Source organism: Polypterus senegalus, chromosome 7, assembly GCF_016835505.1.
Source record: "Polypterus senegalus isolate Bchr_013 chromosome 7, ASM1683550v1, whole genome shotgun sequence".
NCBI classification, from domain to species: domain Eukaryota; kingdom Metazoa; phylum Chordata; class Cladistia; order Polypteriformes; family Polypteridae; genus Polypterus; species Polypterus senegalus.
Genome location: NC_053160.1, coordinates 95,749,133 through 95,776,854, shown reverse-complemented (window position 1 = coordinate 95,776,854; position 27,722 = coordinate 95,749,133). Strand labels below are relative to the sequence as shown.

Below are 27,722 nucleotides of genomic sequence, written 5' to 3'. Positions count from 1 at the left end.
CACTGCTTGCAATATTGAAAATCAATAAAGTAAAATGAAACCAACATTTCCAACAATATATTTTTATGTGATTTGAATTATGGTGGCATGGTGTCACAGTAAATTAAGCCTGCTGCCTCATAGCTCCAATGCACTAGGATCAAATCCCAGTCTAGTAATAGTTTAGCATTTACAGTTCTTCCTCTGTCTGGTGAAAATTAAAATGCTTTCACATATAAGATCTGTGTTAGTAATTTATAAAAGGTAGTGTAATTAAGCTTACTAATTAAAGTCTTTGAAGCTCGATTTTCAATAGATTCAAACTTTTGTTAAGGTTCACAAGGAGGGGTTCAAGGGGAAGGAATGACCTACTATCATGCTATCAAATATTTAAACCTATGTTACTCCACCTCCATTTTGTGTTCTTTTTTTCCTGTTCTGTCATCACCACCTCCACAGTAGCAGTTCCAGGATATAGGCCATGAGTTTGGAATTTCATAGCCTTGTCTTCTGGAAAGGTTGGAAAACTTTGTGGCTTCTGCCTGACTAAAAATTTATTTTCCCTTTAACCAACATAATGGCTGTTTGAACTATTGCACTGAGCATAAATAACTGTGCCTACTTGAATCTTTTGTTACTCCCCTCCCCTCCATTGTCTTGAAATCTCTGCTAAGTGAGCCTAGATCAGCACAGGTCAATGACACTGTATAGTTTAGATAATAAAAGCTTTCTCCCATGTGGCTCACTAATTAGTGCCCACAGGCCAACTTTTGGCCTTGTGTTATCAAGGCCATGTTTTGTTAACATGAAAAAAATGAAAGAAGATTAATGTGAGAAAGTTTTATTTGTGAACATTGGATGAGCGGCTTGCACTTTTTATTCAAAAAATAATGCATAGCCTGAGGATTCACTGTGGACTTTTAGCTGGCCTCTATAGGAAAGTAGACCTCTGTTCACTGTCTGGCGGCTCTGCCTTGGGGAGGACATTCAAAACACAAAAAGATTTGTTTTTTAGAATCAAAAAGAAAAGAAAAAGACTTCACTGCAATTAATTCATACTGAAAATCTGCTTCTGTATATACCACTAGAACACTTGCACTCCGGACCACATGATGATCACATTGCTCTATGCCAGTTGAACTATTCACCTTTTCATATCTGACTTGCTGTCTGTGCATGTAACTTTGAAAAATTATTCGTATGAGAACAGGATTATACAAATGCCTAAAATTTTTGTTCTGTGAAAATATGTATTACCAATTTCAAAAAATGGCAATGTGCCCTCTGTCAGCTGTAGTCAGAAAGGACACTTACTGTAAGTTAGTACACATTTTAAAGAAGTCATTCAAGATTTTTTGGAATGGCTGAAATTACATTTTATTTCTGTAAGATTTTTAAATATGGATGCTTCCCACCTTTATGTGAATATTAATTCTGAAGTGCATTGACTTTGAGAATAGTGCTGTCAAATAGTTTTATCATTAGATTTAATGGTATAAGCTTTTAATAATGACAACATAATACAGCAAATAGTAACAAATCTTCTAATATTTCCAACACATGAACACTCTGACATTTTATTTCTCCAAACTAAAGTCTTTACGACAAAATAAATATGGTACAGTATAATCTATATACATAAAAGCCAAATACCACTGACTCACTTATCACGAAATCTCCCTCAACCATAAGGACTTGGGACTTGAAATTTGGAATGTAGGTTACCTTTGGCCCATAGGTGCTTTCTAAGAAACGGTTTTAAAAATTTCGCGGTCCAAGCGCGTTCAGTCTGTATGTCCGTCAGCTTTTCACGAGAGAATTACTTAATGGATTTAGATTCGGTTGATTTTGCGACTTCTTTCATCGCGCTAAGTATCAGTTTGTGGTACCGATGTATTTATGCAAATCCAAGATGGTGGCCTCTGTTCTAGTTGGTGTACGTCTCGCGACTTGTTGGAGTGCACCTTGCCTCCGCTTAGCTAGTGATACCTGTTTGTTCAACATACATTATCATCTACAGATTGTTAAGGAGTAACGTTTGACGTTTTTGAGAGAGATATCAGAGCTGCATGTGTTTTAGAGGGTAGCTGCTGACTGCCAGAGATATCATGGCCATGTGCTTTTCTCCCCACACGGGGAACGCTCTCCAGTCAGAGCTGAACATGATCAGATACAGTGCCAACGTCTATTGATTTTTAAACTTTGTCCCGTTTCATTACTATGTGGGCGCAGCTACGGGTTACAGCTAGTTGCAGTATATATGCAATATGGCTTTTTTGAAACACACAATATGATACTTGTCAGTTATATGCCCCCATAGCTGTTGTCAAAGTTATTTAGATGTCACCATAAAACAAAGAAAACTTCACCAAAATATTTTAATAAGTGGTGGAGATTATTATTTAAAGGCATTTGGCAGGGTCATTTGATGCAAAGGCAGGACTTGATATAAGGAGATTTCAAACTCATACTGTAAGTATTTTAGGGATAAAGGAAAGTCATAGCTGCTAGAGTTTCTCTTGGATTTATTATAGCTAGAGGCACTCTGACCCCTTGGAAGAGAACTCACACAACATCCATATCATAGTCTAGGGAGCAATTTGCAGTTTTTCATGTGTTAAATACAATCAAAAATTTACAAGGTTAAATCTAACAGTAAAGGAAATTTGAAATTTATGTGGTAGCCGCAACAGATAGATGTTGATGCAACACAACACGTTCACGTTGGCTTATGGGTAGTTCAAACACGCACAGTGCAGTGCTCTGCTGTTAATCTAGTTGAAGCCAAGGTCAAATGAACATGGATGTTCCTTTTCAGGATTGCGCCATTGTTGAGCAACATGCTATAGTGAGATTTCTTTGAGCAGAGGGAATGAAATCTCAACAGGTTTGGTATTTATGAGTTCATCGGTTTATGTGTTTTTAATTTTTGTATTTGTGTAGCATTTGTATTATTAGTCATATTGATGGAGTAGGCACTAAAGTTCCAAAATTATTTTAATTTCTTGAGGATAACAAAATCAGCTTGTCTTGTCTGGGCCTACAGTTAAAATGAGGAAGAAGTTTCCGAAGCATATTTATATTCTTACAGATACTGTTAGGCTGTATTTAGACTAAGCAGACCTCTGTGTATAATATGAGCATGAAAGCATGGTATCAAGTAATTATAGCTAATATCAATGCATGCATGATGAACAGAAGGGGCGCCTACTTCAATTAGAAACATTTTTGTAGTTTCAATTACTACTAAAAAAACTGTCAGACTTGAACCCAATCCAACATATCTTGAGACAATCCAAATCTGGGTGTGAAGCTTGTTGTGTCATATCTGAGACTTCAGGCAGTAATCATTGTCAGTATTGCATGAATGTGTGAGTAATATAACTTACTTTACAGAATGATTGGCAGTAGCCCGTACAAGTCAAGAATTCCACACATACAGTCACCAGGCTGAGTACTGAACCGAAGTATAAGGGGCTGTAATCCTTGTTCTGTCCTAGTTTCACATAGCAGATAGCTCTTTTGTTTATCAGTGCTGGTTTCAAGTTATTAACTCTTTGTCAAATTCAGCCTTTAAATGCACTTCAGAAAAGGGGCAGGGTTATTATATCATGAACAAAATAGAAAAAAATGTTTTTAAAGATCACTATTTACATATCTAATGATATTTTTTTTCATATTTACAGCATGTGACAATGGTCACTGGGGTCCACACTGTAGCAATCGCTGCCAATGCAAGAATGGAGCTTTGTGCAACCCCATTACCGGTGCATGTATATGTCTTCCTGGTTTCAAAGGCTGGCGATGTGAAGAGCACTGTGACCAGGGGACCTATGGAAATGCCTGCCACCAGAAATGTCAGTGCCAAAATGGAGCTACGTGTGACCACGTTACTGGAGAATGCAAGTGTCCTCCTGGATACACTGGGGCCTTGTAAGTACTTGTGTGTAGTATTAGTATTTAGGCCAAAAGGTTCTACTTTCCTCTCATCAGACAACACTACTTCCACTTTTCGAGAGATATTACAAGTTTTGTTGATTGCAGCTTTACTTGCCAGTCCCAATTTACAGGCTTTGTACAAGTTCTCACGTCTTGATTCTCCATAATCAGATCTCTAGGTATTTAGGAATGAACTTTTGTCTTCATTTGAAACTTCCTTTTGCATGTTATGGGACCTTACAGAGAGGTATTTGTTCTCACTGATTAATTTATAAATATATAATACATTCTGCCCCCACAGATCCTATACTGTATTAGGCAGGTTTAACTGTGGAAAAATGAATTTACAGTACACATTTGACACATTATTGGTTTATTTTGAATAATTTTTGGAGGAGTTTGTTTTATTATTTCACTTTTTTGTAGTTTTTATGCTTTATGTAACCTCATTTTTTTAATGGGAGGCACCTGCTTAGACAGTGTCTCCACAAATTATTGTGAGATGCAAGAAGACCAGGAAATGCCACTTGAGGTAGGCTCGTACTGAAATGACGAACAAAGGTCAGAACCGAAAAGACAACCAGGAAACTAAACATGAGGACAAGTCAAAAAAGAAGTCAGGAACAGAAGGAAGTCAAAACTGAAACGAAACCTAGCACTAAACCTATTTGAAAAATAAATTAACTACACTAGAAGAGGTTTTTGATAGAATTTATCCACTGAGAAATGAAACTGTGTTGCAGAGTTAGCATATATTTATAACGGAATGTCTGTATATGTCATCAAACCACTTCGTGTAGTCATGTGACTTGTAATTGCATGTCACATAAACAAAAGATGCTAATGACAAAATAAAGATTTAACTTTGTCAAAATAATAATAAAAAGTTTATAATCCCACAAAATTGGTTCTCTATAATAAAAACTATCACCCAGCACACAAGGAATAACTTTTAACTTATGACTACACTATTTTTGTCAAAGTTTTCATTGATGCTGCCATCCATGAAAATAGTTGTAAATAGTGCTATTGGTGATAATAGTAATGCCTGTTGCTATCATGTGACCTGGCAACATTGCAACACTTAATGTTATCATGAAACCATTATAAAACATGAGAACAATCAAAGACCAATGTCTGAACTTTGACTCAGTACCAAAGGAGTAACCAATCCCTAATGGATTCAAAAGCACCTTTATAAAGCAAAAGAGTTTAGTATAGGATTTTGGTTTTGACTTTTTATCTTTTAGGCAATGTATTTAAGAAATAGTTTCCTAATAGTTTCTTCTAATTTTCTTTGACCCTTTCTAGTGTAAAAGAAAATGACAAAAACCATGTAATAAGGGTTGAGGTCCATTTTCTTAGAGGAAGAAGCCAGAAGAGTAATGCATGTAAATACCTGTTTAATTCTGAAATTCATATCCTGTGTACCAGGATCCTTCGGGAAGGCACACTATTCCTTCATGTTAGACACCACCAAATTGCTGTAATTATAATTTTCTTCTCGGGCATTACAGAATTGTTTTTGTCCAGTTTTTGCAGTGCTTGTACAATTTCAATGTCTTCAGAGCACATGTCAAAAAGACAAGACATGGCACTGCAAATTCTTGGTGTCATTTATCTCAAAAATTACCTTATGTTTTGTTTCTGCAGCTGTGAAGATTTGTGCCCACCTGGAAAGCATGGAAAACAATGTGAGGAGAGATGTCCTTGTCAGAATGGTGGAGTGTGTCACCATGTTACTGGAGAGTGCTCATGTCCTACTGGATGGATGGTATAGTGTTTGCTTAACAGATTTCATTCCTATAAAATGAAAATGTCTGTCAGTTCAGATATGTGTAAAGCATAATGACACAATTTAGGCTGAAAAGAGGAAATCAGATTTACCTGTTACTCAATAGAACTGTACTTTGCCATTCTTTAATTCAGGTTTATGAAAATAGTGTTTTAGGCACTGCTGCTCATTACAAACAGTTTTGATGCATGAAGAAGAATTAGCTATCTCCAACTGATGTTGTAGTACTATCATATTTTTAAAAAGGGGAAAGGTCGTCTCTGTAATGTTCTGTGACACAGCCTGCCTTTCTTATTCAATAATTAAATTATGGTACATGAAATTACTAAAACCTCTGCAAAATGAGGTATATTTATTCAATATTTATTTGTAGTTTGTATTTTTATTTCCCAGTGCTATAATAGAGAAACGTGTTTTAGCTGGGCAACTGTTGGTACTGCAATTTAACAAATTGTTACAGAGATGAGATTTTAAGGCAGATTGACTGCCCTATGTTTTAAGGACATTGGGGGTACTAATTATTTATTTATTATACACATGGTACTGTAGGTAAGGCTTACTATATTAAATTATAAGTATTAAAGTATGGGGGATCAGAACATACAGTAGATGGATGGAAGGATATGTGGATGGATGGATTTAGCCAACCCTTATTTATACATGAACTCTACAGTATTTTAACAAGATATCTTTATTTGCCTGTGCAGCTTTAAGACCCATATTAGTTCCTTTCAATATTTCGGAGGCTAATAAGGAAGATTCACTCATAGTTGTACTTTTTTAGCTCTCTTTGTAACTTTTCCATTCATAGCAGGGACACTCTTAGTAAACAGCACACCAATAATGCTGGTGTGGACATAGCAACTCTGATACCCAGCAATGCAGGCATATGTACAACTAATAGAGACTAATAACACCAGTTTCATATAATAAATCAGAGATTCTTCATACACTTCAAATTTGCCAATGTTAATTTAATACTAGGCCAGCATGGTGGTGCAGTGGTAGTGCTGCTGCCTCGCAGTTAGGAGACCTGGGTTCGCTTCCCGGGTCCTCCCTGCATGGAGTTTGCATGTTCTCCCCGTGTCTGCGTGGGTTTCCTCCGGGTACTTCGGTTTCCTCCCACAGTCTAAAGACATGCAGGTTAGGTGCACTGGCGATTCTAAATTGTCCCTAGTGTCTGCTTGGTGTGTGTGTGTGCGTGCCCTGCAGCGGGCTGGTGCCCTGCCCAGGCATTGTTTCCTGCCTTATGCCATGTGTTGGCTGGGATTGTCTCCAGCAGACCCCCATGACCCTGTAGTTAGGATATAGCGGGTTGGCTAATGGATGGATGAATAATTTAACACTTAAAGTGTATATATAGAAATTCTGTGTACATAGATAACAGTGAGGCTCCTTTAACTCTTTATCGTTTATGTAACACCAGCAGTTTTTCTGTGCACAGTTAGCTTGCATGCCTCAAGCATCGAAACATTTGCAAATGTAATAATAAAATATACTCATAAACACAGCCTGGAGCATTCAACAGTCACACAATATCCTCAGAGAGTGCTTTGCACAATCACAATCTGAATATAGCGAAAACATTTAGTGTTCTTTGGTGCTGAAGATGCAACACAGTGTTAATATAATCCTTATCTGTTTGTGTGTCTCTATCCAATGTGACTCATGTAGGGTACGGTGTGTGGTCAGCCATGTCCAGAAGGACGATTTGGTAAAAACTGCTCCCAAGAATGTCAATGCCACAATGGAGGATCATGTGTCTCAACAACTGGCCAATGCCTCTGCCGCCCTGGATACACAGGAGAAAGGTACTGCAGTTCTGGCTGTGACAGCTTTAATGTTTCATTAATGTGATATTAATGCTCTTGCATTAAAAAATATGTTGTTTGATCAATAGCAGTGTTTTTCAGCTTGAATGTCTTTTTATGTTCATAGTTTTATTGAAATATCTTTAAATTAATAATAATTATTGCTCACTATACCTAAAGGTAGTGCTTATATTTAACACAAGTGCCTTAGGCTACTAAAGGAATACTCCATCTGAAAAAGTTTTTTTTTTTTTTAAATGTTACTTAAACAATGTAGTTTGTAGTGATGTAGCTTTTTTGTAATGTCAGAGAAAAATATTTAATCTCATGTGTTCATGCAGAATGGAGATTAAAAAAAGTCTCTGATATAAGTCCATATTGATCAACGTTGGACTATTTTCTAAAAAGCCGTCTGCAGTGACCAACTCCCAAGAAAATCAATAGAAGGGTAGTACTCACAGAAACAATTCACAATTCCTCCAAAGTACTGTATATTCAGATTAGCAGCAAGGTAAGAGTGGCTCAACCTCATGAGGATCCACCCACAAATGTAATAAATGTAATGTAATAGAACCTGATTACACACATAGAAACCAAATAATAGACACATACAAATAACAGAAATACATAATTGGACAAATAATAAACAGAAATAATTTTAACAGAAATTGTTGTAATAGATGAATAGAAAATAAACAAAATAATCCATGAAAAACAAATTTTAACATAAGCCAGGCCTCCCTGTTTTAGCCATAACACTGGAAAGCCTCTCCCTCTGACTGGAATATATAGGCAGTAGGCAGTCCTCTGCCGGAAATGTCATGGTGACCCTGCCCCCTTAAACTCCACATAAAGGCGACAAGACACTCAGGTAAGTATGCTACAAGTATCATTACACAAAATTGCAAAATTAATAAGCAGTAGAAAATTAATTGAAATCATAATGTTACAAAAAAAAAAAACAAATGAAATTAAAAACAGAGTTATTAACAAAATACAGTGCATCTGGAAAGTATTCACAGCGCATCACTTTTTCCACATTTTATGTTACAGCCTTATTCCAAAATGGATTAAATTCATTTTGTTCCTCAGAATTCTACACACAACATCCCATAATGGCAACGTGAAAAAAGTTTACTTGAGATTTTTGCAAATTTATTAAAAATAAAAAAATTGAGAAAGCACATGTACATTAAGTATTCACAGCCTTTGCCATGAAGCTCAAAATTGAGCGTAGGTGCATCCCGTTCCCCTGATCATCCTTAAGATGTTTCTGCAGCTTAATTGGAGTCCACCTGTGGTAAATTCAGTTGATTGGACATGATTTGGAAAGGCACACTCCTGTCTATATAAGGTCCCACAGTTGACAGTTTATGTCAGAGTACAAACCAAGCATGAAGTCAAAGGAATTGTCTGTAGACCTCCGAGACAGGATTATCTTGAGGCACAAATCTGAGGAAGGTTACAGAAAAATTTCTGCTGCTTTGAAGGTCCCAATGAGCACAGTGGCCTCCATCATCTGTAAGTGGAAGAAGTTCGAAACCACCAGGACTCTTTCTAGAGCTGGCCGGCCATCTAAACTGAGTGATTGGGGGAAAAGGGCCATAGTCAGGGAGATGACCAAGAATCCGATGGTCACTCTGTCACAGCTCCAGAGGTCCTCTGTGGAGAGAGGAGAACCTTCCAGAAGGACAACCATCTCTGCAGCAATCCACCAATTAGGCCTGAATGGTAGTGTGGCCAGACGGAAGCCACTCCTTAGTAAAAGGCACATGGCAGCCCGCCTCGAGTTTGCCAAAAGGCACCTGAAGGACTCTCAGACCATGAGAAACAAAATTCTCTGGTCTGATTAGACAAAGATTGAACTCTTTGGTGTGAATGCCAGGCATCACTTTTGGAGGAAACCAGGCACCACTCATCACCAGGCCAATACCATCCCTACAATGAAGCATGGTGGTGGCAGCATCATGCTGTGGGGATGTTTTTCAGCAGCCGGAACTGGGAGACTAGTCAGGATAAAGGGAAAGATGACTGCAGCAATGTACAGAGACATCCTGGATGAAAACCTGCTACAGAGTGCTCTTGACCTCAGACTGGGGCGACGGTTCATCTTTCAGCAGGTCAACGACCCTAAGCACACAGCCAAGATATGAAAGGAGTGGCTTCATGACAACTCTTTGATTGTCCTTGAGTGGCCCAGACTTGAATCTGATTGAACATCTCTGGAGAGATCTTAAAATGGCTGTGCACCGGTGCTTCCCATCCAACCTGATGGAGCTTGAGAGGTGCAGCAAAGAGGAATGGGTGAAACTGGCCAAGGATAGGTGTGCTAAGCTTGTGGCATAATATTCAAAAAGACTTGAGGCTGTAATTGCTGCCAAAGGTGCATCAACAAAGTATTGAGCAAAGGCTGTGAATACTTACAGTATGTACATGTGATTTCTCAGTTTTTTTATTTTTAAAAACCTCAAGTAAACTTTTTTCATGTTGTCATTATGGGGTGTTGTGTGTAGAATTCTGAGGAAAAAAATGAATTTAATCCATTTTGGAATAAGGCTGTAACATAACAAAATGTGGAAAAAGTGATGCGCATGCTGCACATGTCATTAAGGATCAAGGGTATAAAGGTCAGCTCCATACACTTTCTTCTATCAAAAACTGGATAAAAATGGTGTTGGTGTGTGATCCTTGTGATAAAATTTTTTCCCGGTTAACAAATTTTCTTATGATATTTAGGTCTTTTTTTGTTTTCAATTCAACTATTGATGTCAGATCAGATACACTTTTGATTATGGCTTTGCCTTGGTTTTTTTAACAGTGTTTCATCTCATGATCTTTTTTTTTCTTATTATACATTTTATTAATTTTTTAAAAATCAAATTACTTTCCATACAAGCAAGTCAATTTAACAAAAGTAAGTTTGAAACAAATCAACCCCCACCCATGAGAAAGAGAGCTAGGCCAGCATAATAATAGTAAAAATATGTAAGTAAATAAATAAATGAATCAAAATAAATAGAATAAAAAAAGAAGGGAGAGAATATGTTTCCTCAATTTAAATGCTTATTCCAAAATGTTATTGATTAGATCCTGGCAAGTTTTGAAAATGTTTTGTACAGATCCTGATCTTCTTCAATAAGATCCTCACCATCTCATTCTGAGTCAGTACTTGGTTCAGTAATTACATTCCTAAGTACATAGTAATTATATAATACTAGCTGTGTAAGCCCATCCTGTAAAAAGCCCAGGGTCCTAGAAACTATTGAAATCATCAGAAAAAAAAAATGAAATGTAGAGATGTCAGGTAATTGAAAGGAACTACTCTGGGCATCTCTCTCCTAGGAGGTTTCGTTTTGCTGACGTGCTCGCGTCACTTGTGTATTAGCAGCTAGATAGATAGATACTTTATTAATCCCAAGGGGAAATTCACATAATCCAGCAGCAGCATACTGATACAAAAAACAATATTAAATTAAAGAGTAATAAAAATACAGGTAAAAACAGACAATAACTTTGTATAATGTTACCGTTTACCCCCCTGGGTGGAATTGAAGAGTCGCATAGTGTGGGGGAGGAACAATCTCCTCAGTCTGTCAGTGGAGCAACAACAACATTTATTTATATATCACATTTTCATACAAAAAGTAGCTCAAAGTGCTTTACATAATGAAGAATAGAAAAATAAAAGACACAGTAAGAAAATAAAATAAGTCAATATTAATTAACATAGTATAAGAGTAAGGTCCAATGGCCAGGGTGGACAGAAAAAACAATAAAAAACTCCGGAGAAAAAAATAAAATCTGTAGGGATTCCAGACCATTAGACTGCCCAGTCCCCTCTGTCGCTGAAGCTGCTCCTCTGTCTAGAGATGATCCTGTTCAATGGATGCAGTGGATTCTCCATGATTGACAGGAGCTTACTCAGCACCTGTCGCTCTACCACGGATGTCAAACTGTCCAGCTTCATTCCTACAATAGAGCCTGCCTTCCTCACAAGTTTGTCCAGGTATGAAGCATCCTTCTTCTTTATGCTGCCTCCCCAGCACACCACCGTGTAGAAGAGGGCACTCGCCACAACCGTCTGGTAGAACATCTGCAGCACCTTATTGCAGATGTTGAAGGATGCCAACCTTCTAAGGTAGTATAGTCGGCTCTGACCTTTCTTACACAGAGCATCAGTATTGGCAGTCCAGTCCAATTTATCATCCAGCTGCAATTCCAGGTATTTATAGGCCTGTACCCTCTGCACACAGTCTCCTCTGATGATCACAGGGTCCATGAGGGGCCTGTGCCTCCTAAAATCCATCACCAGTTCCTTGGTCTTGCTGGTGTTCAGGTGTAAGTGGTTTGAGTTGCACCATATAACAAAGTCCTTGACTAAGCTAAGCGACTTTGTCTTTCTTCAGAGGTTTCGTTTTGCTGATGTGCTTCCCTCGCTTCTGTATTAGCGGCTAAGTCAGTGACTCTCTTCAGAGGTTTTATTGTGCCGTTGTGCTGGCCTCACTTGCCTATTCTCGGAGGTGGAGCCATTACCCCGACTCCACCTCTCACTTTCGGGCCAGACAGACACACACACTCCCACATGTAGACATTTATATACAAGATTATTGCATAATTACTCTGTAACATTTCTTTCTCTGATTGCAGTTCTCATAGTGTACTTTTCTTTAGATTTGTTACACAGTAATTATGCAGTAATACTATTCAATTACAGTGTAGTTTGCTGTAATCAGATAAAATGTAAAATGGTAGACCAAATTTTTAAAATGATCACTTGACACTTAAGGGAAGAATGAAGATATGAGTCATTAAAGTAATTAAAACAAAACAAATAAAAACAACAAGCTATAACTATCCCACTGAGTCTTTTTAATCCTTCACTGTTCAAATATTGTAGACATTGCCATAAACATCCAGAAAACATTGAAAACCTGGGGCTATCGATTCCATATCTAGGTGTAGTTGTGGTGTTGCGGGTCCCACAGCTCCTTTCAGGAAGGCCAGTTTTAAATAAATAATCACAGCACTCGCGACTTAGCGAGGGGGTGTGGTGGTTGTGTGGCTGAAGCAGTTCCCGGGATGATTCGTGATGTGGGCGTTTCTCACCTAAGTGCACAGGTGATAAATCATCCGCATCCGTGATTGTTCTCGGGGCTGCTGATTTGCCACAGCTGCCATGTTCTCTTCATAAATAGAAGAGCGAGGCAGCTAAGGGAGGAAAGAAAAGAAAACGGAGATTGCAGGAGTGTGGAAGAAAGCAGGAAGTAGTGTGGAGAGAGTGCCAGTGTGACCGAGTGAGCGCGCAGGTTCACAGGACAGTGAGCCCTAGCAGGGGTGTTTGGCCAACACCGAGGGCAGTTGGTAGTGGTCACTCCCGCTGAGCATACTGAGGAGCGGGAGTGAACAGCAGGAGGGCAGCTCGCCATAGAAGACAGCGGGAGTCGGGAGACTTGGTAGGAGAAGCCCCAACGTGAGCGTCCTGACCATTGGCTGAAAGCCAAGTCTCGGTCTGGATAGTGCGTGACCGAAGCCAGGGATCGGGAGGCCTCCAGACCATATGAGTGGAGAGAAGGCCAGCTGCTGCAGAAGAGCGACTCTCCTGTTGCGGGGCCCAGATGGGAGAAGCAGGGGAGCTGCAAGGTAAAAAACACCGGGCTTTGTGGATTATTTTTAAGGGACTGCTCCCAGCCTTGTTTTAAACTCGTTTTAAAGGATTGTTTTTTTATTGAAGATTTTGGGAAGGCACTGCACTATTTATTTGGACATTGCTGTTGGTTGTTTGTTGTTTTTTTTAAATAAAAGCACTTTGCACTTTTGCACCATCCCCCTGCTCTATTTGTTGTGCCTCATTGCCGTGCTCATCGGTAACATTACCGACGTTGCAGGGTTCAAGGGCTCCCAGATGGACGATGAGAGCATGCAGCGAACCTGCATCATCACAGTATTCCAGTACTATTGTTCTGCATTCATTCATCCCAACCTGCCTTGTGAATCTCAATTGGCACGGAGCAACATTCATGTGGATTGCTGTGGGATTCCTCACGATGGTAGAGAATGTTTTAGAAAGATCTGAACCCTTTGGGCTAAAGTGTTCTCATGCAGGCCTTTGGCACGTTACTGCACTGCACTGCTTATAGTCACATATTTACAGAATTATATTCTGGTTGATTTCCTTAGTAGATGCCAGCACTGCTAACAGGGATGACATTGCTGTGCCCTTATTAAAAGAGATGATTGGGGGGCCCTGCCAGTTTATCTCTGTACTTCTCATAGCTCTTTGTTTCTGGAAACCTAGGGTGTTGTACTGTGTTAAGCCATTATGGATGTAATGAAAAGTCAAGCAAAATGACACCTTTTATTGGCTAACTAAAAAGATTACAATATGCTAGCTTTCGAGGCAACTCAGGCCTCTTCTTCAGGCAAGATATAATACAGAGACTGAAATTCCTTGTGTTTATATAAACACTAGGTTAGGCCTAGCATTGGAAAACCTTTATGTGAGACATCTTAGATGTAAAAAATTAATAGACCTCTCTAGGCTAAGATTCATTTAGCAAGAGAGGAGAACAACCAACCCCTAGCTATAAATCAAAACAAACAAAACCCCAGCTATAGACCTCCAAGGGTTCTATAGAGGTTATCCTCTGACCATTTGATGCTCACTCAGCCTTTACTACTGCTTTACCACCTGACAAACCTACCAGTTTGTATTTTTATTTACTGTATCTACATATATACTTTACTGTTGCCAAAATCAAGTTTTCTCTTGAGATCTCATTCCACTAAAGACCAGACATAGAAGAGACCTAACCATTGCAACAGGAGACTGGCTTTTACTTTTCCTGTGCAAAATTTAAACCTGGATGCATTTTCTGTATTCTAATTTCTGTTGCAAAGGTTTCACACTACAAATTCTAAAATAGTAAGGGAAACCTCATTTGATACCATAAGATCTTCATATATGATTTTCAAGTGGGCTTTTACAATGCTACCTTTATTCTGTAAGTTATGACCCTGTGATGTGTAGGGTGAAATGACAGCCACTCATATGAGGGAAGACATGACACTTAAGTTTGTGTTTTGGGTTGTTTTAAATGTATGACCTATTGTTAGTCATGCACTACCGTTTTGAATTTAAATATATATTATGTGGTTTGAGCTCAAATTTAGTATTGTCAGTATGAACCACAGACAGGCATCTCCAGATGTTTCAATGATGCATAGAGGGAAGTGGTGACATTTGTTTATAGGGTGGAAATGACAGCATGGATCCACCCCAGAAAAGTCAAACATCAACAGTAACATGTTCTTTCCAATCAAATGCACATTCAGTTCCTATTTTGGCACTAATGCCACTGTGGGAGGTGCTGTGGCTAACTGCTACTTTGTGTAATTCACAGTTGATCTCCCTGTGTCCATGTAAGTTTGTACCTGTGCCAGAGTGATGTGCATTTCAGGTACATTGGTGACTCTAAGCTGGCCTGGTGTGTCTGGGTGAGCCAGTATTGGGTTTTTTTTGAGTGTGCTATGCAGTTGTGTGGCATCTCATTATGCATGTGTCCTGCCCTAGAATGTGATTTCTAGCAAGCCTAAAATAAAAAAGTATGGGTAAAGATCAGTTGGATTTTCAAGCAATTTAATAAATTTATTTTTTGAAAATAAAGTTTTTTTAACTAAATAAATAAACCAGGTACAACAGGTGAAAATGTGTGAAATGCATTAAAAAATAAGCAACGATAACCACCTAAAATCTAAGGGTTTTTCTGGGCAAAACATACTGGAGTAAATAAAAAGAAGTTTTTTCACTTTGGGGTATAAGAAGTGATGGCCTGATAGCTCATATAAAGTATTATTGGATTAGCAATGGTTGGTACTCACTATTATCATTAAAAACAACAAACTGTATCTCTGAAAGTGGTACATGCGAGCCTGGTACAAAAAGCCTGGATGACATCACTAATTCTATAGTCAAAAACAAAACAGCTGTTCTGTGTGTTGAGGAGGGGGGCACATTGCTGTCTCCTTGCAGAGTGTTGGCCAAAAAGATCACACACAGGGTTATCAAAAAAGAATTCCGGGATTTATCAGTAAAATTGAGTCATTTAGTGATAATGCTTACTATTAGAGAAAATATGCAAAAAGCCAAAATTGTATCTTCACTCAAGTGAAAACTTTTTATACCAAGCCATTAAATCTTGTTTTCCTTATTTTAAGATTCTTTGACCCAAGATATTTGTATTTAATATATATATATATATATTTTAAATATTATATTATTATATAATACTAGCAGATTACCCAGTGGCTTCGCACACTGAGTGGAAGGGAAAAATTTGTGGCTCTCATGAGGCAACATCATTAATGCCGTCGGAACAACACATCCCACGTGATTCAAATTTAATCCTGTGCTTGGCAGTACTCACACAATGTCCATTTCTTCTATTGTAACTTTTGGATGTAGGCAATAATCTTTTTCAATGTTATAATTGAATCCCTCCATATACAGATCCTGATGCCTGGGTGATGTGGTAGCCTGTGAATACTGCATCTGTCGAATTCAATTCTGTTCAGCACGTTGTTTGGGTGTTTGTGAGGCCCTCAATTATGATTGTCGTAAACGTTGATCAGTGAGCCTGCAAGCCTTCTCTCTTGATCTGCTTCTGTCTCACTTTCTCTGTGTAACCTGACTGTTGTGGTCATATGTAATTTCCGTTTCAAACGCAAAAAGAATTTTATATATATATAGATAGCTTATTTTAAGTAAAGTACATTTTGCTTACTCCAAAAATGTGTTTTTTTTTAGGTTTTGTATAGGCATTTTTTGCAGTAATAAGCTGGGTTTTGCTATTCATGTTACAGAAATCCCCACATGCAGTATCTAAACAGACTAAAGAGACTTGAAACACATGTGAAAAGAACAGACAAAGAGACAGACGATGTTTACAATCACAAGTTGGAAAATCCCAATGTAATGATACAAAACTATTGCAATAGTGTCACAATGAAAGAGCTACATAGGATCAGCACCGGTGTGGCTGTCAGCTATGAAATCAATTATCTGTTGTCATCTGGTCACTGATGCTTTATACTGTGGTAGAGCAAAGCAGCAAGGTGTTGGGCTAATGTGAACCAGTCTCATAGATTTTTTTCTGGGTTGGCTAATTCCTGGATGTGGAAAAGAAATAGACATTTGATTTGTGTTACTACTTCACTGTTGCCCTGTGTTCTTGTTATATCAGGCTGTATAAAGCAGACAGTGAAATGTAAGACACCCTTTGTAGATCATTCATGAACAACGGCAATAAAAATTCATCTCATGTAACAAATTTGGAACTGGATATATTTTAGGTGACACTCTGGATTAGGATGCATAAGTTCCTTAAATGACACTGCCAGAAATGTTCCAATAGAGTGACACCGATCACATTTCAGTCTACACATTTTTCCTGGTTGGAGAATCCAAAAAACATTGCTTCCAAGAAAATCAAATCGTTTTATGCTTTGCACCCTCCCCCACCATAACCTATCATCTATGGGGGAGGAGCGATAGCTTTAGATTTCTCAAAAATTTTGATCTCCAGTTTTCGATGGATCTCGATGTTTTGGAGTCTCCTGATACCGAAAGCATCGATATCTCTATGATGGGTGTGTGTCTTCACTCAAGTGTGCATCTGTATGTCACAGTATCTTGAGAGTGGTCTAGAGCTAAAACAGCTGGACGGAAAAATTCCAAACTCAAAACTTAAAGCCTGCTATGAGGTGACAATGTGCTAATTAGTTTTTGAGACAAATAATGCAAGAGAAACATGCACTCTAGAGGAACCCTTAAATACCATAATTATACAATTAATTATGAATTCTTCTTGTTATTTGTTATCGTAATGACCAATTTTATGATCAGAAAGATCATCATCAGAGTCATAAATAATTACCAAAATGTTATAGAATAGTTTGGGTAACTTTGTTCCTAGGGCACAAAGCCAAGGGATGTCCATCCATTCATCCATTCCGCTATATCCTATCTACAGGGTCACGGGGGTCTGCTGGAGCCAATCCCAGCCAGTACAGTGCGCAAGGCAGGAAACAAACCCAGGGCAGGGCGCCAGCCCACTGCAGGGCGCACACACACATACACCGAGCAGACACTAGGGACAATTTAGAATTGCCAATGCACCTAACCTGCATGTCTTTGGACTGTGGGAGGAAACTGGAGCACCCGGAGGAAACCCACGCAGACACGGGAAGAACATGCAAACTCCATGCAGGGAGGACCTGGGAAGCTAACCCGGGTGTCCTAACTGCGAGGCAACAGCGCTACCTACTGCGCCACCGTGCTGCCCGCATAGTGATGTTCACATCCAAATTTTTTTTTTCTCATAAGGACATATTAAAAAAATGTCTTTACTAGTAAAATATAATTTGAACCACTTGTGAGAGAGAATCATTGTATCTGTCGCAAACATTTCCTTGGTCATGCTTTATCATACTTGAACAGAAAGGAAGGATCTCAGCAGTGTCCATAAATTCACCAATGATGCCCCCCTTCAGTCTAATGAGCATTTCAAAATTAACATCATGCGATTTTTCTATGTACTTTCTAAAATTTATTATAATGTATTTTAAAGTCATATTACATTTAGAATTTTCAGAAAAACCTTCAATACATAATACATTTTACATTTTATTATCATTTTAATCAAAAGCTACCAAAAAACAGAAAATAAAAATAGTGCAAAGTGAATAAAACAAGAAGAGTAATACGCTTAAAGTGACAAAACTAAAAACATAATTCAACATTATTCATCATACTGTATGTTGAAAGAGGGGATGCCAGGAATACTATTTACTAACACCATTGATTTGTTCGCTCTAATTAAATATATCAAATGAAGCTTGTAATGATATATTGTGGTTCACAGTCTAAATTTAATTAGAAGTCTGCAGGAATAACCTAGATTTAGTTTTTGTGCTTTGTTACTGCACATGGAGTAAAGGTTTACCCCATGGCCTACAGGCGAGCCTATTGATTCTCTTTAAATCCAAAACAAGGTCATCTCAAGGAAGAATGGGGAAATAAGAACAACCAAAAAAAATGTTTAAGTCAAATCTGCAGTAGAACAGTTAAAATAATTAATGTGTAAGAGTTTGTGTCATTTACTCCTATTTGTTCTGTCTGCCCAGTCTAGGTACATTAAATGTCTGTAGTTTTAAATGTTTTTTTGAATGACTTTTCACATTCAGTTAGTAGGCACTTGACTTGGATAAAGATTACTTACTTTTACTGAAAAACACTGTCATGATGTAACTGATCAAAATAAAAACAAATTGTATAATGTAAAACTGAATACACCAAAAACAACTGAACACAAATCATTGTAGGTTATTTTTTTCAATTATAAAGTGAAATCATTATGTGTCATTTGAATAAATCCCTGTAATAAATGTTAACATAAAGTCAAGTAATCATCTTTTTGTTTGAGAAATTACACACAAAATGTGTGAATACTCCAGGTAATGTGTATTCCATGCATAAAAAATATATTAAAATAAGGAAACAAACTTTTCCATTTGTGAAATTCACTTTTCAACAACATAAGCACATCACATTCCTTTTGTGATGGCAAACTCCATATATTCTGGTGTGAAAATAATAAACCAATACCAATCAGACTAGAAAAAGATGGTGAGCAGCTCCATTTATGAAGTTGGTGAGGCGGAAGGGATGGGTTTTGGAGCCCCTGAATCAGAAGTGATGTCATGTGCCGGTGATATGTTAGTTTCAGGATCTGCAGGGAGAAGGAGCAGAGAAGCATTACAAGACAGCATCAACCCTTGACTTAGGGTGGAATTATAAGCTCACAAGCCCTGAACTTGTTTCCCAGGCATGCATGTGTGACTCTCTAAATATATATATACAGTGGTACCTCGGTATACATCTGCTTTGGAATAAGTCCAACTTGGTATACGTCCTGTTTGGATGCAAAAAATGTTGTTTGGAATATAACCTTTGTTTGGAATACGTTAGTCAGTACATGCTATAACTCTCTGTGAATTTTCATGTGATTTTGTGTTTTTCGCGTAAATTTGAATTGATTGTTGAAAAGTATGAAGGTGGCAGGCATAGCTGGGACCTGGCTGCTGCATACCGTTTGCCAAGAACGACGGTATCTACGATTGTGAACAACAAAGACGTTATTAAAAAGTAAAGTGAGGTTAAATTTTCATTTATTTCATCTAATTGCTTTTGTATTTATGTATTTTAGTATTAAGCAGTGTTTAAATTATTTTATACAACCCCATCAAAGTATAATATGCAAATAACAATAGGATTTTTTTTCATGGGAACGGATTAGTCATTTTCCCTTTATTTCTTATGGGAAAAATTTGTTTGGTATATGTCCTGTTTGGTATAAGTCAAAGGATCTTGAACAGATTAAGGACGTATACCGAGGTACCACGAGGTGAATACTTATGTACATGTGCTTTCTCAATTTTTTTTTATTTTTAATAAATTTGCAAAAATCTCAAGTAAACGTTTTTCACATTGTCATTATGGGGTGTTGTGTGTAGAATTCTGAGGAAAAAAATGAATTTAATCCATTTTGGAATAAGGCTGTAACATAACAAAATGTGGGAAAAGTGATGCGCTGCGAATACTTTCCGGATGCGCTGTAAACTCCGTCCGTCTGTCTCTCTGGCAATCCAATCATTATTCACTGTTTTCTACCGGATATTGAGAAGGAAAGCCCACCTGGGGGGGATGTTTATTTCTTTAAATGCTATATGGGGCTTGGAAATGTAGAAGCAAACAAGAAGAAGCTCTAAGCATACCGCCACAGCAGTTCTTCACAGCAGTTTTCCCCAGATATACTTTCTAGGGCATCCAAAAGTGATTATTTGTAACAGATCTCTTTTTATTAATACTGTAACGTGCAGGCAGTGCTTTCTAACCTTGTCTGAGGGAACAGGAGGTCTGGAAGGGGAAATTTCTAATTGTAAGGGGCGGACACACCTCGGAGGGGATTTTTTTTTGGTTTTTTGGAGGCGTGCTGGGTGAAGGATCCCCAGGATTGTGGAGTCAACGAGAATGCTTCATTTTTGTATAAGACAGAGTAAACAAAATAAAATCAGAGATACCCTGATAGCTGCGTGTGCTCCTGTTCTTATTTACCCGGATCGTCACAATACTATTTTAATATTATAATACAATGGTTGCACTGTGGGTGGTGCTACCAACTCTTGTATCATGGGTTCAAATTCCATGTCTGGATGTTGCATGTGGAGAATTTGAATGTCTGCAGGGACATTTCCCCCAAGTTTCTAAAGATGTCCTTTTTAATTTGATTGGCAATTTCAACCTGAGCCTGCTGAGTCTTCTCCAGAGCAATTTCCTGACTTGTTCTCATGATAGGCTTTTCCCCCTTGACCCTCAACTGGGTTAGGTGGGCACCAGAATGTAATACGAAGTGGCAGAGAGATGCAGTAATTGGTACTTCTCTCTCACTGCTTGATGATATTCCAGAATAGTCACTGTCTGTGAGGAGCTGCATGTTGTCCTTGTCTACTGTGTGTATAGCTCTTTTGCCCTGGTAATCGGGTTTTCGTTCCATATCCCAGCCTTGTGCAGGTTAGATTGATTAGTGACTGTTGATTTGCTGGGTGTGGAAGTTTATGGAAGTATGCATGAGTGGCAGCCCTGGTATTGTCTTGTGTCCAGTCTTGTTGGTATTGGTTCCAGCTTCCCACAAGCAGGCCTGGAAAAAATGATACATGAATAATTCAATATTCACTTTAAATTTGAGGAGGTCCGTGCCACTCTGTCTGTTTGAATGCTGATCCTTAATCCTATTATCCCAGCATACCAATAAAATATTTGACATGTCCATTTTATGATACTGTATTTTGATAGGCAGTGGGGAAGTAACTAATTTATACTTCTTTAGTTATAATTAATTAACTGCAAAACTTTTCAACATTTCCTAATTTCAATCTGCATTTTTTTATTTAGTCAAACAAACAGTTCATTGAGAAAGTCGGTCAAGTAAATGGAAAGTTTTCAGAAGTTATTTGCAGGGTGGTGACGCTTTACCACCAGACTGTGGACTAAATCCAGCATGTGCAAGTGGATACATTCTTCGGGGCTTGTGGTTTTTTTGCTTGATTTTCATCATGTGAAGTGAAGCTTTGGGGATGAATCACTAGGGCTTCACAAACACTTAGAGAAACAGGCAGACTGGCAAATGTGTGTCTTTTGGCAGTTTTGCTAAGTTGGTAGCCGGTTTAAGTGAAATGACAGTTTTATTTTTGTTATTTTATTTCTCATCTGATGTGTTGCATATATAGTTTTTTTTATTTTACCCAAAACATCATGCATTTTGAATTTGGCAGCATGTTATGTTTTTTTGGGCTTGATTGCTTGGTCTAGTGTCTGTTTTGTGGACTTCACATGCACTGTCTGTTTATGGGAGTTCTAGTTTATTCACATAGTACAGATGACTTGACGCCAGGGTCAAGCAAGGTTGTTCTGTTACCCATAGCGGGATAAAGAAGAGACACTAGAATATCCCTCTAAATAATGTCACTTTTTAAAGTAACAGTTCAAGTAAAGGACAGTCATGAGAGACGGCTTCAATTAAATCTTTCCTCTACACAATTGGCAAGCAGCTCTATTTGCAAATTTCAGATGTAAACCCCCACTTTGTATTAGTTCACACCTGCTTTCCATTTAAAAGAATTCAAAAAGAACCCACATATTTTTTTCAGACCCGGATGTGCATCATCACTCCATGAGAAGAGCCTCTCAGATGGTAATTAAGAATATTATCAGACAGAACCGTATATTTAGGCAGCCGACAAACTAACAGAAATAGCAACACAAGTGCATTTTTATGAGTTAATAACAGCCTTTCAAAGCCACACTTCAAGGCAGCCTGCAGCAAACCACAGATTTCTTTTTTAACCACACCCACTGGGATACAAAATAGTCGATGGCACGTCTGGGCAGACGAGAAAGAAACTCACATGGTCAGAAGTCGGGAAGGAGTTACAGACATTAAAAAGAAAAGTTCATGTAGACCAATGCCAGCTTTAGAATTTAGCCATTTGGAGCTGTTGTAGGAGGGGAATGTGAAAAGTCTTTTATCCTAAAAGAAATCTAATCAGCAGACAGTATTTATATTATAGCATGCATTTTATAAATCATAGTCCAACTGTATTTTGTGTTGTGTCTTGAATTATGAAAAACATACTAAAGCATTTTGGTCCTTTTTGGGTGTGTCTTAGTAAAGTGACTACTGTACCTTTTCACAAATTGGACAATTTGTAGAAATGTTTTTTCACTTTAATATTATAACATTTTGTTGGTCAGTGGCAAATATTTGGTTCCAATACATTAAAATTAAGCATACTGACGCAGAAAATGTACAAAAGACTAAGAGGATAAGCACTTTATATAGCCACAAGAGCACTGTAAGCCACATTCTGAATGTGGATTGCAACTTTACCAGGCAAATGGAAAAAAGGATGCAATTATACTCAAGGATGCACAAAGAGTCCTTACCAATATGTGAATATATGCACATATACCGATATGTGTTTTTATGTATTATATACTGATCTAAAAGTCTGTTTAATGCACAGTCCGAGAGAAGGAATAGTAATATTTTGCTTAGTCAAGACAAGAGAACAAACTTTAGGGTGTCAACATATAATTAGCCAGTGAATGCGGTTATTAAAGAAAGAACAGAGAAAGGAAAGACGTTACATGTGGTGAAGAAACAGGACTATAGCCACAAATGACAAAGCGGTTTGGAAAAATGTAATTGCTATTGTTGTTGCATGCTTTTGTTCATTGTTCCTTCTTGTGGCCTTGTATGGACAAACAGGGAGGTTAAATGGATGTGTGGGTGGAAGCATGTTAAAATGCTTCAGCTGTGAAAAAGAATGTCATCTGATGTTTTTATGTATATGTCCTTACTGTAAGACTTGTGCAATGTCCTCTTTCATATTATGGAACTGACCCTCTAGTGAAATCTTGCTCTCTTTCTATAACCATGTTGATGCTGTGTCTGGAACAACAATGTACTTCATGTGGTTATACAATACATTTTGATCAATGGCCTGAACATTTAATTCAGTGTGCCCAAATGACAAAGAGGTAAATTATATGCCTCCAAACACCCTTATATATTGTGAGACTTGCCCGGACACCACCAGTCGGAGACAACATCTTTATAAAAGTCACACGTTTATTATTCATTAAATAAACACAGTCCCAAAACACCACACAATGCATAAAGCAATAATCACCCAATAATCTTTCTTTCTCTCAGTCCTTGGCCAATCTCCTCCTGGGAGCTTGTCCTGCTCCCTCTCCCGACTCTAGCTCCCAGATTGCTGGGAGGCGGCGCCTTTTATTCCTGCCCGGATGTGCTCCAGGTGGCTGATGACGATCTTCCGGCAGCACTTCCTGGTGTGGCGAAAGTGCTACCCTTTGCCCCGGAAGCACTCCAGGCGTCCCTGGCAGGTTCCTCCGCCATCTTGACAAGTGTGGCGGAAGTAATGTTCTCTCAGGTTCTAGGAGGCTTAAGATGCCCCCTGGCGGTGGCCACGGGTCCCAACAAGTTGGAAAGTCTCTCCTCCTCTCCCGTGGTCCTCTCCTGCTCCAGGACGGTTGTGTCCTCCTGACCCGGAAGCTTTTACTGCCACCTTCCGGACCTTCTAGGCGTCCCGGCCGGGTAAGAACCCCAGCCGTCTGTGACATATATATATATATATATATATATATATATATATATATATATATATATATATATATATATAAAATTCAACGTCTGTCTGTATGTATGTCTGTCTGCTTTTCACGAGAGAACTACTTAACAGATTTAGATCGGGTTTATTTCTATAATTTGCTTGAACATTCTGGTAGATTTTGTGACCTCTCTCATCACCCTAAGTATCATAGTTCACTTGCAGCAACGATTTATTTGCGCAAATCCGAGAGAGATGCAGTGGGCTGAAGGGGAGGGGGGCAGGGTTCTCCTCACTCACGCACCAGCCTGGAGGTGCATCTTACATCTTCTTAGCTACCGAATAAGAGAAATACTTAACAATCAAGCTTTTTTCTAGAATTTGCTTGAACATTCCAGTTGATTTTTTGATTTTTCTCATCACGCTAAGAATCATAGTTCGCTTGCAGGAACGATAAATTCACACTAATCCAAGAGGCTGCGGGCTAAGGGGAGGGAGAAGCATGACGTCAGGAGTAGGGAGCCAGGCAGGGCCTTCCTCACTGTCCTGTTTCACTTCTACGCGGGCGAAGCCACGGAGGACGGCTAATTTTGCTAATTTAAGGACCTTCTAGACTCAGTTGTAATTTTGGAGAACTTAGGTGAATAAGATTGACAAGATTGTTGGGCTGAATGGCCTGTTCTCATATATCAATCATGACTCAACAGATGAAAGAATATAATATGGGAAGAAAGTAGAGACCCCAACATAAACAAGGGAAGAATATTCAAACTCCACACAGGAGGTACTACAGCTTTATGCTCAATCATTATGCATAACAACACTATTAAATCACTGAAGGTCTAAACATGATAAGATACTTTTTTTAGGCTACTTTAAAAGTATCTAGTGTAAGGTGGCATTTATCCATTTACCATGTATGCTGCAATTTCAATTCAACAAAATATATTGTTTTCTAAAGAGTAAGCTGAATGGACTGTGTATGTCTGTAACTTATCATCATATACTGCACAGACAAGTTGTATTATTTGTGCAAGTCCTGTCCTGGAGCTATCATTTAAACAAACCGAGTGGAGCCAGACTGATTATTTTAATTACTGGGCAAAAATTGTCCTCTACAATCGCCTCGTCGCATGGCACTGAACCAGCTGGAGACACATGTGGGTACCAGTAATGACTTACAGTCCTCTTGATGCAAAGAATACAGTGAACAAAAAGTGCATCATCATTTCCAGAGCTTACTTAAAAAGATATTAGAACTCCTAAAAATAAGTTACTGACTGAAAAATGGGCTTACTGTGTTATGATCTAAAATATCTAGCATGAATCACTGTGTGCTGCAGCTTGTGAATTTTCTCAGTCATTAGTGATTTGTAAAAGATCCGAGCTGAAATTTACTGGCTCCATAAATTAAAACAAATGAGGGAAAACATGTTTAACACATGTTTAAAATCGGCTTTTGACAAACTGCCAGTCATCCCGTAACAATTTCCGTTCTGCAGTTTTCATGCAGTAACATCTGTCTTTGCAAATGCCGGTATTTTTCCTATAAAACCTGGCCTGTGACCATGGTAGTAAGCCATGTCCTGATACGTGAGTTGCAAACAGTAAGCACCTGTAATGAAATAATTCAGTGGAAAATGGAACATTGCTTATTTTAAGGCAGAGGAGCCACCAGGACCAGCCATCATTCAGGGGGAGAACATGGAAGTGGTTCACAGCTACAAGTACCTGGGGGTTCATACAGAGAGCAAACTAGGCTGGTCTGACAACAAAGTGGTACTGTGCAAAAAGGGCCAGAGCAGGCTGTACTTGTTAAGGATGCTTGGGTCTTTTGTGTATGCTGCAAGCTGCTGGAAATGTTCTGCCAGTCCATAGTAGCCAGTGTGGTGTTCTACACTGCAGTCTTCTGTGGAAGCAAATTGAGCTCAAAAGATACACAATGCCTGAACAAACTTATCAGGAAATTCTGCTTCAGCACAGGGCAAACCCTGGACACCCTGGAAGCTGTTGTGGAAAAGGGGATGGTGGCAAAATTGGCTGCCATCATGAAAGATCTGCTCCATCCCCTCCCTCTCTCATAGTACTTTTATACACAGGCTTTTGCTAAGAAGCGCCTCTAGGGGTCTTTTCTGCCCACTGCTATCAGGCAATTCAATGCTTCCATCCATCCATTCATTATCCATCCCGCTATATCCTAACTACAGAGTCACGGGGTGTACAGAGTTGACAGGGATTGGCTCTGTTTGAGCCAATCCCACCCAACACAGAGCACAAGGCAGGAAACAAACCCCGGGCAGGGTACACACACCGACACACCAAGTACTCACTAGGGACAATTTCAGATCGCCAATGCACCTAACCTGCATGTCTTTGGACTGTAGGAGGAAACCCACGCAGACACGGGGAGAACATGCAAACTCCATGCAGGTAGGACCCAGGAAGCGAGCCCAGGTCTTCTTACTGCGAGGCAGCAGTGCTACCACTGCACCACCATGCCGCCCCATTCAATGCTTCCCCCCGACAATATTCATTAAGTTAATTTTGAAATTTCTGCACAATATATTTATTTTTATTTATTGATTGATTAATTGCTTTATTGATTGATTGGCTGTATGATTGACACTGTAAGTGTGCATCTGTATTTTTTAAGTTTCTTCTGCTGTATACATCTGAATTTCCCCTTGGGATTAATAAAGTTTATCTAATTTAATTTAATCTAATTAGCTAACATTTGTAAAAGCTATAGGGGATGTTTAGGTCATAATGAATGATTTTTTGAGATTGTAGAGAGTGATAAATAAATAAAAGAATGTATAAATAAAAGACTAAAGGCATTGGTTGAAATGTATGCTGGAATCCTCAAAGAAGCTACAAATTACTTCTACAAACTCCTAACATGTATTTTTTAGACAAGAAAGTAAACTAATGACATTTCTGCAAATGGGAAGCTGGCTAGTGTTGTCCCGTTATATAGCATATAAGTTAAGATTGGACCAGCCCTGCTAACTCAAGGTCATTTAAGGCAACTTGTCCACCCACTCATCCTTTCATGTAGCAAATACTTAATTCACTTTCACGGTCACATGGAGCAATAGTGGGTGCAAGACAGAAAGCAACTCTGGATGAGGTACCAGTCCATCATGGGCACACACATCTCCACTGGACTAATTCAGAGTCACCAGTTAACCTAAAACAAATGTCTTTAGGGATTTGGGAGGAAAACTGAAACATCTGGAGAAATGACAAAAACAGAGAGAGGAAAAATGTGCAACCTCCACAGATACAGCAACTGTGCAGGATTTACTGTAAATACAGTCCTAAGAAGTTGTAAGGCTGTAGAATTATCCTATATGCCACTTGCCACCTAGCAACATATCAAGCATTTAGGAATAAAATACACAACGCTAAAAGACGTGGAATGAATAACATAAAGTAGGATGCATAAT

The 27,722-nt window shown here is 38.6% G+C and overlaps 1 protein-coding gene across 1 annotated transcript in view; it reads left to right on the top strand.

Annotated features, from left to right (window-relative positions):
• Nucleotides 1-27,722, top strand: part of megf10 (multiple EGF-like-domains 10) — a 214,789-nt gene that overhangs the window by 127,797 nt on the left and 59,270 nt on the right. Inside the window, exons 6-8 of the mRNA XM_039759025.1 lie at nucleotides 3,666-3,912; nucleotides 5,572-5,692; nucleotides 7,388-7,524. Of these exons, the coding sequence (XP_039614959.1) occupies nucleotides 3,666-3,912; nucleotides 5,572-5,692; nucleotides 7,388-7,524 (505 nt within the window). The remainder of the gene's footprint in view (nucleotides 1-3,665; nucleotides 3,913-5,571; nucleotides 5,693-7,387; nucleotides 7,525-27,722) is intronic.